The sequence below is a fragment of the Temnothorax longispinosus genome, chromosome 1, assembly GCF_030848805.1.
Source record: "Temnothorax longispinosus isolate EJ_2023e chromosome 1, Tlon_JGU_v1, whole genome shotgun sequence".
Lineage (NCBI taxonomy): Eukaryota > Metazoa > Arthropoda > Insecta > Hymenoptera > Formicidae > Temnothorax > Temnothorax longispinosus.
In genome coordinates, this window is record NC_092358.1 from 16,652,845 (window position 1) to 16,666,322 (window position 13,478).

At 47.7% G+C, this 13,478-nt stretch overlaps 1 protein-coding gene across 1 annotated transcript; it reads right to left on the reverse strand.

Moving 5' to 3' along the window:
- Positions 1-2,040: 2,040 nt before the first annotated feature.
- LOC139812407 (uncharacterized) lies at positions 2,041-13,412 on the reverse strand. Its single transcript, XM_071777203.1, has one exon. It carries the CDS (start codon positions 11,034-11,036, stop codon positions 10,392-10,394), a length of 645 nt encoding a protein of 214 aa, XP_071633304.1. The 5' UTR covers positions 11,037-13,412; the 3' UTR covers positions 2,041-10,391.
- Between the last annotated feature and the right edge of the window lie 66 nt (positions 13,413-13,478).

Here is a 13,478-nt window from a genome sequence, read left to right on the forward strand (position 1 = left end):
ATATATGTCTAATCGGTTTGGGAAGTTAAAAAGGAGAAATGAAAATTTTTTACATATATATATATATATATATATATATATGCAAAGAATATATATATATATATATATATATATATATATATATATGTTATTTGTGAACCCCGAGGATCCGATTTAAAAATCGCGAGTGAGATTGCGGACTTACTATTTGGTGGGCTCTTGTATGAGCGGATGTTGGGATTAAAGAAGTTGCACGGCGCTGTTGGTTGCGACTCGCGGATCTCGATGTTCGAGGCGTGCTGAAGGTCGTTGGCAGGACCCTGGGTTGGCGGTAGACACGCACAGAATTTACAAGAGGTACAGAATTTACTGAACCGATTCGCGACTAGACTGTCGGACTGACTGCGTGGCAGTTTAAAGAAACTGAGTCGAAGTGCAAGAGCAAGTGCCAAGTGCAAAAGTGCGTTGAGGTACGCGGAGTCGCGGTTTTTATATGAATTGAAAGGGGCGGATTTAATCCGGGGATGATTAGGATTGGTGGAGTCTGGTTCCTATTTGTGACGTAGATTTCGGTTTTCCGCCTATCTCGTGCCGAGTTACCGAAATCTCGTTACACAATTTCTAATTAGTGGTCATCTATTGGCGGGTTTGTTATTAGAATTATATTTCCCCATTCTTTGGTGGTCCAAGCTAATATTCTTTTTACTGCTTTATCTTTATCGCTTACTGGGAAGCGTGGGTCAGAGTTCAAATCCGCGTTCTTAAACGGGTGACACGTGTGAACTCTAAGTTTTGATAAATCGAGGCAGGGTGACGACGCGACTTCTAATTAGACGCGTGATTTGAAAAGCCCTCGCATGGCGTTTTAATTTATGGTGACCCATGCCTCCCGTTATCGCGCGTTTCAATTGAATTTTCGTTGCCCGCTATCGTAACTGAATTTCCGTTGCCCTGCTTCGTGGAATTATTGGGACCACTTGGATCACAACAAATCCATTACTTGTTTAATTTATTGGGTTCGAGTCAACGGGAAGTTTCTAGTTACGTTTCTTTACTTTTAATGAGCAACGGCTTGCATCCGCTTGCCAATTGATAACCACTGTTTACGATTTTAATTCTACGAAAGGAAGAAATCGCGTGGAGTCCACAGGACGTAACACCGTAAAAGTGAAGTTATGAAAGACCTCGTCATTTGCGGCTTCCTTTAACATAGCATTGGCACAGCTACGTGCTGTCCATCCACCAACGTGGCTAAGATACTTTACCTGCAATAATCAAACAGAATAACTTTATTATAATACTTATTCAATGATTTTTATAACTGAGGTACCGTTCCACAGCATTAACCGAAGTTTAACTCGCTAAACTCGGTTTAGGGCGAGGGAAGCTATCTAATCTCCAAAATGCAAATTTATAATCCATAAATTGAACTGCCGGATGCAATAACATCTATTTTACTTCAGGAGCCATTCAAAAGTTGTTTTTTTTTTAAGTAGTTTTATTTAGTTTTTGTTACAGAATAGTATCATTCAAAGGAAAATAATCAATTCAATATTTGTGAAGCGAAGTTACATGAATTCTTTGGTGTTCACAAAGGCTTTATGAATAAATGTTGCTCACGAGGGAATATGTTTATAAATATTATACATTATTCAATTTTAAAATTTGAGTCTCATTCTATACGAAACAGCATATTCCATAAGAGCAAAGAATGGAAAAAGTAATAGCCTAAGTTATTATTACATCATTAAATATATATATAATTGCATAAATGTTTTTTACTCACAACATTGTCATACTTTTCGTTTGGCAGTCTGTCGAATTTTTTTATGTCTTCTGCAGTCTTAAGAGGAAGGCATATTTGCTTGCACGGGACCTTGCCATTTTGTGCAAGAGCAGCCTTGATCACTTTTCGTACTTCATCCTTAATTATGGATCTTAAAAATATACATGATGTTTCATAAATGTGGCCGCTATGCCACTTTCGCTTGGGCGTCGCGTGCCCTTCGCAGAGGAGATGCCGCAGCGTGAGAAGGATTGTCGAGTGAGCTGAGAGACAGATGTGTAATAAATAGGTCGTTTATTCTATTGTCCTATGTTACATATGTTGGTGTGTCAGTGTGCTGAAGGAGGCCCTGAGAAGGGCTGTGGAGGCGACCCTGAAAAGGGCCGTTTGGGTTCTTCTTGTGCGGTGGCCCTGAGAAGGGCCGATTGGTTTCTTCGTCTCCTACTCTCGGAGGCGCTCACGCCAGATGACGCTCGGCTGCGTTTTAGTCCTCCGGAAGGAGCTGTATTTTCGCCAAGCCGGCGGTGTCCCCGGTGGAGTATGGGACTGCTCCGTCTCCTCGGTCTGTGTGGACTCCGACGCTAGTGCCGGGGGCTCGTCGGTCTGCGTCTCTTGTGAGGGACCTCCCACTCCTGGTCGGTTTGTACCTCCTGAGTGTCGCGTGGAGGCTGGTGTTGCACGCCTCGGTGCACGCGCGCCGGAGGGATGGTCTGCGTTCCCTGATGTGCCCGCTCGGTAGGTGATGGCGGCAGAGGCGACAGGAGTGGAGGCACCGTCCACGACAGTCGAGGAGAAGTGTAGCGCCGGACTCTCACGTCCCACGTTGAGATGAGTGCGTGGAGGACGAGTCAGTCGCACCGGCGAGAGCTGGAGCGGGACGAGCTTCCACGGGTGGCCTGGACGGTAGTCCAGGGGCCGCTGAGGGTGTCTCGGTGGCGGCAAGCGAAGTGGCGCAGCTCGTCTCGGTGGCCGTAGCTTCGGCGGCGGCAAGGTGACGTCGAGATGTAGCTAGATCTCTTATCTCAAAAGACTTCTCCTGGTCTTGGCTGTGAGCCTGAGAGCAGTCGAAAGCTGCCTAGGCCGTCGCCGTGTGGCCTTTTATTCTGCCCTGACTGGAAATGAAACGCGAGAAAGTCTGCCACCTGTTGGCGACCCTCTCGTATAGCTTCGCGGGCCGCAGTCTGGCCCACGCGCTCGGCGCGTGATCGGTTGGCGCGCGCGCGGCGCGCGTACCGTTCCGATTGTGTGGTCGGGAGACTGCCACAGGACCCCCCTGGTTGAGGGTGAGCCCGGTTAGGCGAGGTTGAATCGGACCGGAGGCCTTGATGTCCTCCCGGCTCTGGTTTTGATCTCTGCGGTTGGTTGATCCTTCCGCTCTGTCTTGTTTTTGTCCTCCTTGGCTGTTTGGCTGTGGCTGTCCTCCTCCAAGGTGTAGGCCGGTTTGATGCGATCTATTGAAACATTGATAGTTCTACCATTAATTTTTAGTTTGAAGGTTTTTTTACCTTGGTTTACCACTTCGTATGGGCCGTCATACGTAGGTTGTAATGCTCCATGTGGCGCGTCATGCCTTAGGAACACTCTTGGAGTTGTTTGCATGTTCTTGAAGACGAATGTGGATCTCTGACCATGACGTTTGATTTTCAGGCTTAGCTGATTTATTGTTTGCTTCAATCTCGTTATCAGGTCTTCTGTGTCTGCTTTACTTGTTGTCTCTTTCGTGCTTAGGAATTGTCCTGGTAGGCGGATTGATTCTCCAAACACTAGTTCCGCTGGTGTTGCGTTTAGGTCCTCCTTCCACGCTGCTTTGATGCCCATTAGTATTACTGGTAATACTTCAGTCCAGTGTGTGGTTTCATGGCACTTTATAGCCGCTTTCATTTGTCGATGGAATCTCTCTACTATCCCGTTAGCTGCTGGGTGGTAGGCTGTTGTTCGGATGTAATTGGACCCAGTCAAGCGTGTTAATCTTCGAAAGAGGTCTGCTTCGAACTGGCGTCCTTGGTCCGTTGTTATCCTGGTTGGAGTGCCGTATCTCGCTATCCATTCTCTAAATATGTGTTCGGCTACTGTTTCTGCCGTTATGTCGGGCACCGGGATTGCTTCCGGCCAACGTGTGAATTGGTCGATGATAGTTAGGCAATACTTGTATCCTTTTGACATTGGGAGAGGCCCCACCAGGTCGACGTGTATGTGTTCGAATCTCCTCGTCGGAGTTCTGAAGTTTCCAACTGGCGAGTTGTTGTGTCTTTTGATCTTAGATCTCTAGCAATGGGTGCATGCCTGTGCCCACTGCTTGCAATCTTTCTGGATCCCAGGCCACATGTAACGCTCTGCTACCATCCTAGCCGTTGCCTTCGTTCCTGGGTGCGACAAGCCATGCAGGGATTGAAAGACCTGCTGTCTGTATGGCTTTGTCACGTAAGGTCGGGCTGTTGGCGTGGACGTGTCGCATAGTATGGTTGCTTTGCTTCCTGGGACGGGGATCTCTGTGAGCCGCAATGATTTGCTGTTCTCTTTTAGCTTTTTCGTTTCTGGTTCTTTCTTCTGTGATCTGGCCAGTGCTTCGAAGTCGATGGCCTGGTGTACTGCATCCACCCTCGATAATGCGTCGGCTACGACATTGTCTTTTCCTGACACATGTCATATGTCCGTGGTGAACTGTGCAATATATTCGAGGTGTCGTGTCTGCCGTGGTGAGCTTCGTAGAGGATCCTGGTTGAGGGCGTATGTCAAAGGCTTGTGGTCGGTGTATACCACGAAGTTCCTTTCTTCGAGCATGTGCCTGAAGTGTTTTATCGCCGTGTATATCCCTAGGAGCTCGCGATCGTACGGGCTGTACTTTGTCTGTGCGCGGTTGAGCTTTTTACTCAGGAACGCGAGTGGCTGCCATCCCTCGTTCGTCCTCTGCTGCATTACTGCTCCTATTGCCATCTCTGAGGCGTCCGTTGTTACTGCTAGTTCTGCTCTCGGGTCCGGGTGTGCCAGTACGGTAGCTCGAGATAGACTATCCTTGCAGCTCTGGAAAGCCCTCTCCGTTTCCGCTGTCCATGGGACTGGTATTTTGCCTTTTATCCGAGGTCCCTTGAGCATCTCATTCAACAGGGCCTGATCCTTTGCTGCGCCTGGAATGAAACGGCGGTAAAAGTTTATCGTGCCCAAGAATCGTCGTAGCTGCTTTATGGTCTGAGGTTTGGAGAATTTCCGGATTGCCTCTACTTTCTCTGGTAGAGGTGTGGTACCTTCGGTTGATATCAGGTATCCCAGGAATTTTACTTGCTTCACGCCGAATATGCATTTTGCAGGATTGACTTTTATTCCGTACTGTTCTAATTTTTCGAACAATTGGCGTAGGTGGTTTTTGTGTTCTTCTTCCGTGTTGGATGCTACGATGATGTCATCAATGTAGGCATAACAGAAGTTGAGGCCCCTCAGTATTTCGTCTATGAACCTCTGGAACGTCTGTGCTGCGTTGCGAAGTCCAAATGGCATGTATAGGAACTCGAATAAGCCAAAGGGCGTAGTAATCGCCGTTTTTGGTATGTCGTCCGGGTTTACGGGTATTTGGTTGTACGCCCGTACAAGGTCCAATGTACTGAAGATCCGCTTCCCGTGGAAAGTTTGCGCAAAATCTTCAATATGAGGTACTGGGTACCTGTCGGGCTCTGTCCTTGCGTTTACTCCGCGGTAGTCTCCGCAGGCTCGCTATGTGCCGTTTCCTTTCGTACCATGTGGAGTGGTGATGCCCACGGGCTTTTTGAAGGCCTTATTATCTTTTCTTGTAGTAGGAGGTTGAACTCTGTTTTGGCCGCTTGGAGTTTGTCCGGAGCCAGTCGGCGTGGACGACAGGCCTCTGGTTGACCTTTCGTTGTTTTAATGTGATGTGTGATGCCGTGCTTTCCAATCTTGGTCTTGGTGCTGGGGTTCATGATTCCTGGATACTTGGCCAGGATATCATGATATCCCGTTTCTATCCTCAGTGTTTTTATTGATGTCAGCTTGCTCGTGCCAGTGGATCCAGGCGCCGCGAGTCCTGTCTGCCCGTCGATTAGCTTCTTATTTCTAACGTCCGGTAGCAGGTGATAGTACGACAAGAAGTCTGACCCGATTATTGGTACTGTTATGTCTGCGACGATGAATTGCCATGGGTGCGCTCTTCTCAATCCGAAGTCTGATTGCAGAGTGGTGAATCCGTATGTTTCTATTACGGATCCGTTCGCCGCAAAGAGTTGATAAACTCCTGCTTTTCTTTCTCCCTGAGTACTGATGTAGGGAAATACGCTGACATCTGATCCGGTATCTATGAGGTATCTTTTCTGGGTCGTGCGGTCTGTGACGTACAGGCGGCGGGATCCGGGGTTGTTGTCATTGGCCGCCTTCAATGACTGCCCTCCTTGTTTTCCGCCTTGAATGTGCACGGTTGAGTACACTTCTGTGCCTCCGCTCCGAAACGGCGGTGGTAGTAGCACACTCCGTCTCGGCGGGGTGTCTTGCTGCGTTGGCGACTTCGACTGCGATTTCTCTGACGGTTTCTGCCTTGTGCTTGGATGGATTTGACCATCTTTTCCACTTGCAGAGTGAGTGCTGCTATTTGTTTGCTCAGCGCATCCCCTTGTGCCTCGTCTGTGTTTGCGGTTGTGCTTGTGGGCGTTGGCGCGGTTGTCGCCAGGACGAGCGCCTTGCTGTTGACCTCGTGTATTCGGTCAGCCTGGTCAGCTACATCTTCCAGTCTATCTTCCGTTCGTGTAGCCAAGATAGCTTGTGTTTGTGGGGGTAGTCGCCCTAACCAGAGCGTTCGTAGGAGTTCACTCGAGACGGTCCCGGCTAGTGTCGATAAGTGCCGGAGAAATTGCGATGGCTTCCTGTCTCCTAGCTCCTCGTGCTCTAGTAGCTGCCTGATCCGTTGCCCCTGTGAGTCCGTGAGCCTCTGGATCAGCGCCTTCTTGATTGCCTCGTATTTATGCTCTGCCGGGGGATGCGTGATGATATCTTTGATTTCCTTGGCTTGTTTCGGCTGGATCCGCGAGATGACGTATGCGTACTTGGCATCGTCTTCTTTGATCTCGCATAGGGCGAATTGGCCCTCTAGCTGCGCGAACCAAAGCTCGGGTTCCTCCGGCCAAAAAGGGGGAAGTCGAATTGACAATCTCTTCGCGTTGATTTTCTCCATATCTTTGTACTCGTCGTCGCTCTTTATCTCGACGGTGTTGTTCGCTGTTGACATTGGTCTTCCTCTCCGACGTCGGGGTCACCAATTTGTGGCCGCTATGCCACTTTCGCTTGGGCGTCGCGTGCCCTTTGCAGAGGAGATGCCGCAGCGTGAGAAGGATTGTCGAGTGAGCTGAGAGACAGATGTATAATAAATAGGTCGTTTATTCTATTGTCCTATGTTACATATGTTGGTGTGTCAGTGTGCTGAAGGAGGCCCTGAGAAGGGCCGTGGAGGTGGCCCTGAAAAGGGCCGTTTGGGTTCTTCTTGTGCGGTGGCCCTGAGAAGGGCCGATTGGTTTCTTCGTCTCCTACTCTCGGAGGTGCTCACGCCAGATGACGCTCGGCTGCGTTTTAGTCCTCCGGAAGGAGCTGTATTTCCGCCAAGCCGGCGGTGTCCCCGGTGGAGTATGGGACTGCTCCGTCTCCTCGGTCTGTGTGGACTCCGACGCTAGTGCCGGGGGCTCGTCGGTCTGCGTCCCTTGTGAGGAGGTGACCTTCCACTCCTGGTCGGTTTGTACCTCCTGAGTGTCGCGTGGAGGCTGGTGTTGCACGCCTCGGTGCACGCGCGCCGGAGGGATGGTCTGCGTTCCCTGATGTGCCCGCTTGGTAGGTGATGGCGGCAGAGGCGACAGGAGTGGAGGCACCGTCCACGACAGTCGAGGAGAAGTGTAGCGCCGGACTCTCACGTCCCACGTTGAGATGAGTGTGCGTGGAGGACGAGTCAGTCGCACCGGCGAGAGCTGGAGCGGGACGAGCTTCCACGGGTGGCCTGGACGGTAGTCCAGGGGCCGCTGAGGGTGTCTCGGTGGCGGCAAGCGAAGTGGCGCAGCTCGTCTCGGTGGCCGTAGCTTCGGCGGCGGCAAGGTGACGTCGAGATGTAGCTAGATCTCTTATCCCAAAAGACTTCTCCTGGTCTTGGCTGTGAGCCTGAGAGCAGTCGAAAGCTGCCTAGGCCGTCGCCGTGTGGCCTTTTATTCTGACCTGACTGGAAATGAAACGCGAGAAAGTCTGCCACCTGTTGGCGGCCCTCTCGTATAGCTTTGCGGGCCGCAGTCTGGCCCACGCGCTCGGCGGTGATCGGTTGGCGCGCGCGCGGCGCGCGTACCGTTTGGATTGTGTGGTCGGGAGACCGCCACAATAAATAATATATATATATATATATATATATATATATATTGTGACGTTGCGGCTCGCCGCACCGTCGCGGCGCCCCGCCGCCGTCACAAGGCGCGGAATTTCGCGCCCAGGGACGGACCAGGGAGGCAACGACGAGATCTCCAGGGGTCGTATTTAATCGCGTTTCCGCATTCTGATTACCTTCTTTTGTTTTTTTTATGCAATGTAATACGCGCGGCACCTCACCCACACCACGGCAAACCTTCGAGGGAGTATTTGGCGAAGAAAATCAAGGACGATCGATAACCAAGGAGGGGTGGCAAACGCGGAAGCAGCAGAGATCGCGGGCTGGCGAAAGCAACGCGGCAGGCGGGCGGCACGTGCGGCAGCGACGGACGAGGCCGCCGATAGCGGGGCCCCAAGCGCTTGGGTAAACACCCGGCTTCAGCAAATGATCTCCACAAAACACCGACCCACGGGGTGGCTGGCCACCGCCCCAGGGTCAAACCGGAGGCACACCGGCACGAGCGAAGTTCCGTCCGCCGCTAAGGACAAAAATTTGAGGAGTCGCACGCCGCCGAGGGACCGTTGCCTGCCCCCGAAGGATCTCGTATCGACAGCACTGCGCCGGGACACCGCGGGCTTGCAAGCTCGCACCCGATTGGCTCGCGCGCCCCTCAGGAAGGGGTACCGTATCGATTCCGCAATCGAGCGGGTTTAGCGTTTTACTCTCTGGTCGTCCGTCGGCGAGATAATACGTTAAGATACGCGATAGCCACCCCGAGTCGGGTATTTCGAGTTTTGTCTGGCGGATCGAGGATCGTTGGTGGAAGGTGACGGCGAGGAGCCCAGGAGGAGGCGTATCACCGGTGAGGTCGCCCGTAAATCGCGATATGTAAAGCCACGACACCGCCCTCCGGTGCACGCTCTTGCTCGGGATAACGCATGTTAAGATCGAGTGTAATTTCGCGATCGATAACGAGAGCGGAGGGCCTCGGGATGGTATCGTGGCCGCGGAACCGTGGTACAAGCGTTATGGCGAATCCCTGGAGGTCGCGATAGGCGTTAATGAGTTCGATATCGCGAGTATATTGCGTTGTCCTCGCGACCTTGGTGTACGGCCGCATACGGGCCGGTACTTCGTGAATTGCGTTACCGTTTCTTTGCGTCGGGAAATTCTTGTGTTCGAGCGTCGGTGTTAGCGTATCGATTTGTGTTCGGATCTCGTTATTACGGGTTGATAATTGTGCTCTTGCGTTGAGAAACTTTGCGTCTGGTATTACTTGCGTTACGTCCTATGGCGTCCCTGCTCGCGACCACCTCGAATTTTGCGTTGGGACGTCGATGGCATTGTTAATTGCGGTCGAATGTCGTTCCCGCCGATTGATTAATTCTGTTAGACTTGTACTCGCGTTAAGAAATTACCGGCGTGCACACGTTTCGTGCGTTTAGATGTTACTTGCGTAGTTCTTCATGGCGTTCCGTGGTTATTAGCGATATCGCGACTCTAGTATTTCGCGTTGACCGGTATTCCGCCTCATTGGAGAACCGCATTAATCCAGTATTTTGCGTTAGTTATCGTATTCTTTGCCTGGTTAAATGACTCGGCGCCTCCCCGTTGCGCCCGAGCAGAATCACTCGCGTAGGTTAAGATATCATTGCGACAGAGTTTTCGTACGGTTTTCGACTCGAATTATTAATTGTTTGAGAATAGCGCCTTCAGCGTGTTTATTAGAGACTCAATTAATACTCCGTGGGTGTCTCGCGTCCGCATTAATATTATTTCTGTTAGATGAATTCCGACACCCCGCCACCGGCTATTCTTGATTTATTTATTGAATTTATCTTGTGTTTGATCGAAGCCGGATGGATAAACGTTGTTATTTTCTCGACAACCAGTACTCAATAAATGTTACTTTCTTTGTTATCTGACTGAGCATGAATTTAACGTGTCACCCCGCCGAATATCGCGCTGCCCTTCATTAACCCCGCCTGTGATTAGGTCAAGCTAGCCGATTCCACGCACCTCCACACTTCGTTTGGCGTCTCGTTTAGGTTTTCGCGATTTCGTGGACGCGAATGTACGCGTCTGGCGCCCAACATTCGGAACATTTCGTGGAGTATCGGAGGTGCGAGGAAATCACTGGAGAGGCCAACCATCCCGCTCTCCTAAGTCCTTTTGATCCGGCACACGTCCCGGAGCGGTCCGGGAGTGCAAAAAGTCGTGACAATATATAATATATATATATATATATATATATGTCTGAGAACGATTCCTGTGAGAATCTATATGATCAGTTCAGTCAAGTGATGAATGTGGAGTCTGAGAACGATTTTTGTGAGAATCTATATCGACAGTTCGATCAGGTGATAAATGTGAAGTCGGAGAATGGTTCCTGTGGGAATCTATTTGGGCAGTGCGGTCAGGTAATGAATTTGGAGTCTGAGAACGATTCCTGTGAGAATCTACATGGGCAGTGCGGTCAAGTGGTGAATGTGAAGTCTGAGAACAATTCCTGTCAGAATCTACATGATCAGTGCGGTCAAGTGGTGAATGTGGAGTCTGAGAACGGTTGTTATGTGAAACTGACTTGGTCAAAGGAAATTTACAATGTGAGGAAGAATTAACTTTTAGTAAAGGTTGTGACAATGACTGTTTTGACGTAAGGGTGTTTTGAATATGTTTCTGTTTCGGTCGTTTTAAGAAAGAACGACCAGCCAATGATGATTTGAGTTGTTGAATATCATCCTTAATAGGTCCTGAGTCGGCCAATAAACGCCTTCGGCTAATAGGTGGCTCGTTCTCAGATGAAGTGAACTCATCAAATGGGACCATATCTGCAAAACGCGCTGGCTGATTTGTATTCCTGCTTGCTCGTCGTTTCATTCTGTCCAATCTGAGAAAATATAATATGATCACAGAGCCATACATATAAATATACATATTATACAGGGTGCCCCTGAATTCTTGGTACTTTTCTCATATTTGGATAGAGCGAGCCAAACTGAGTCGAAAAGTCATGTACCATTTTGCAATTTTCGCAATAGTTGACGAGTTATTAATGATTAAAAATCGCCGTATTAGCCCGCCCTCCGCCAAATCCAAGCGCGCGGCGAGATGCGGCCGCCCCGCGGTCGGCGCGCGGGCAGTTGTTTACTACAAGCGGCGATGATTACGCACGAGCGGCGCGTAACGCAGGGCCCCTGTCCTAAACGATGATAGTTCCTCTTCTTTTTTTAAATAGAAATAAAATTTTCTAACAACATAGAACATTTTTTTGTGCGTACGTATGTACATACGTGTGTATGTACATGCATACAGGAAAATATCAATTGTGCTGTTTAAAAAAGCGATTACTCAATTTACTTTTTTTTTTAGTAAGTAACGGTTGTCTTTAAGAAAGAATATTTTCTTGATAATAGTCTTAAAATGTACAAATTTTAGAAAGAGTCTTTATCATGTACTATGTACTCGAAAGAAGAATTTATACTCCTTCAAAGAACATAATAAAATTTTATCGAAGAAAAGTCAAAATAATAAATAAAGTAATATGAGGACCCTCGAGATTAAAATAGGAGAAGGCTATGAGGGTCAGACGCAGATCACAATGCGTAATATCAGAAATAAGTGATTTATTCGTCGTTTTGATACATTACATCGATCCGTACGTTTCGGCTCAGTTTTGAGCCATCTTCAGCGGTAGTTACAGAAATTAAGTTACACGTTCTCCGTACCGTATGGTGAGTTTACTGATTCAAAGTATCAGAAACATAAACCAATTGATCCATATCTGTAAATTTGTTCAATTAATGTTGAGATATTAAAAAGATCCCTTAGGAAACTCACTATTCGGTCTAAAAAACGTGGAATACAGAGCCATGTATACATAATGAATACTCTCTGCGAGAAAACTTGACGATCTTTATCGACACGACACATGCACAGCAATGATATGAAAGGTCTTGCAAGAAGAGGCATGTCGTAGGTCAACACACCGGCGAGGATTATAACAAAGCACGATTTGACACCGTCTCAAAATGACACGGATTTTTTGCATCATGCATATGTCACGGTTTTGATCAAATTGTAATCCATGCTCATGAATTTTGGTTGTTGGCAAATCGGGGTTTTACTATTGGTACCGGGTGGTAAAAAATTATATGTCATGGCTTTGACAGATGATTCTCCAGATCGAGATCGGTAAAGATCTGAAAAAAGTTGCATCCGCAAAATTGATCTTGACCTTGAAATTTAAGGTCAAACTTTTTTATTGGCTTAAAAAATTCTGCTCATCAAGAGGAACAAAAGTCTTAAAGAGACCATAGGTCGCAAATAAACCCTTCAACCCAAAAGAAAATCATAAAGTTGAAAAAATTGGGATATGTGATTTTGTCGCGAATATTGATAAAAGAAGTTCTGTCTTTCTCTATCGACAAACTGACAAATCAATTCATGCTTTTCTTTTCCCTCAGGAACAGAGAAAACTCATGTTCCGCTACCAACATAAGCAGTCTATGTTAATATGTCTATGGTTTAAATCGATTTATCATTTATATCAATTATATTAATATATGTGGCGGCTGGCCCTATCGCGCCTAAGGGCCTTGGCACATAGAAAAACTTAAGCAGTAAATTGTTGCGCTTTCTACACATTATTCTCGTAATTACTGTGTTAGTTGTTGTACGATAATTTTGAAATCTTGGAAGTTTAAAACAATGTGCAGAATATTTTGAACGCCAAGTTTATTCCTCTGGAAAAGAGGTGATGTGGTTCTATTTCTGCGAAAATTAATCCAATAATATAATAAATAAAATTATTTTTCCAAGAGAAATATTTACACACACACACACGACAGAGAGGGTTTGGAGTCATTAAATACCGTGGAAGTGACGAACCGCGGGGTCCTGATCTCTGCGTGACACACACACACACACACACATTAACATAGACTGCTCATGTCGGTAGCGGGACATGAGTTTTCTTTGTTCCTGAGGGAAAAGAAAAGCATGAATTGATTTGTCAGTTTGTCGATAGAGAAAAACAAAACTTCTTTTATCAATATTCGCGACAAAATCACATATCCCAATTTTTTCAACTTTATGGTTTTCTTTTGGGTTGAAGAGTTTATTTGCGACCTATGGTCTCTTTAAGACTTTTGTTCCTCTTGATGAGCAGAATTTTTTAAGTCAATAAAAAAGTTTGACCTTAAATTTCAAGGTCAAGATCAATTTTGCGGATGCAACTTTTTTCAGATCTTTACCGATCTCGATCTGGAGAATCATCTGTCAAAGCCATGACATATAATTTTTTACCACCCGGTACATGCAATATTGTGACGGTGTCAAATCGTGCTTTGTTATAATCCTCGCCGGTGTGTTGACCTA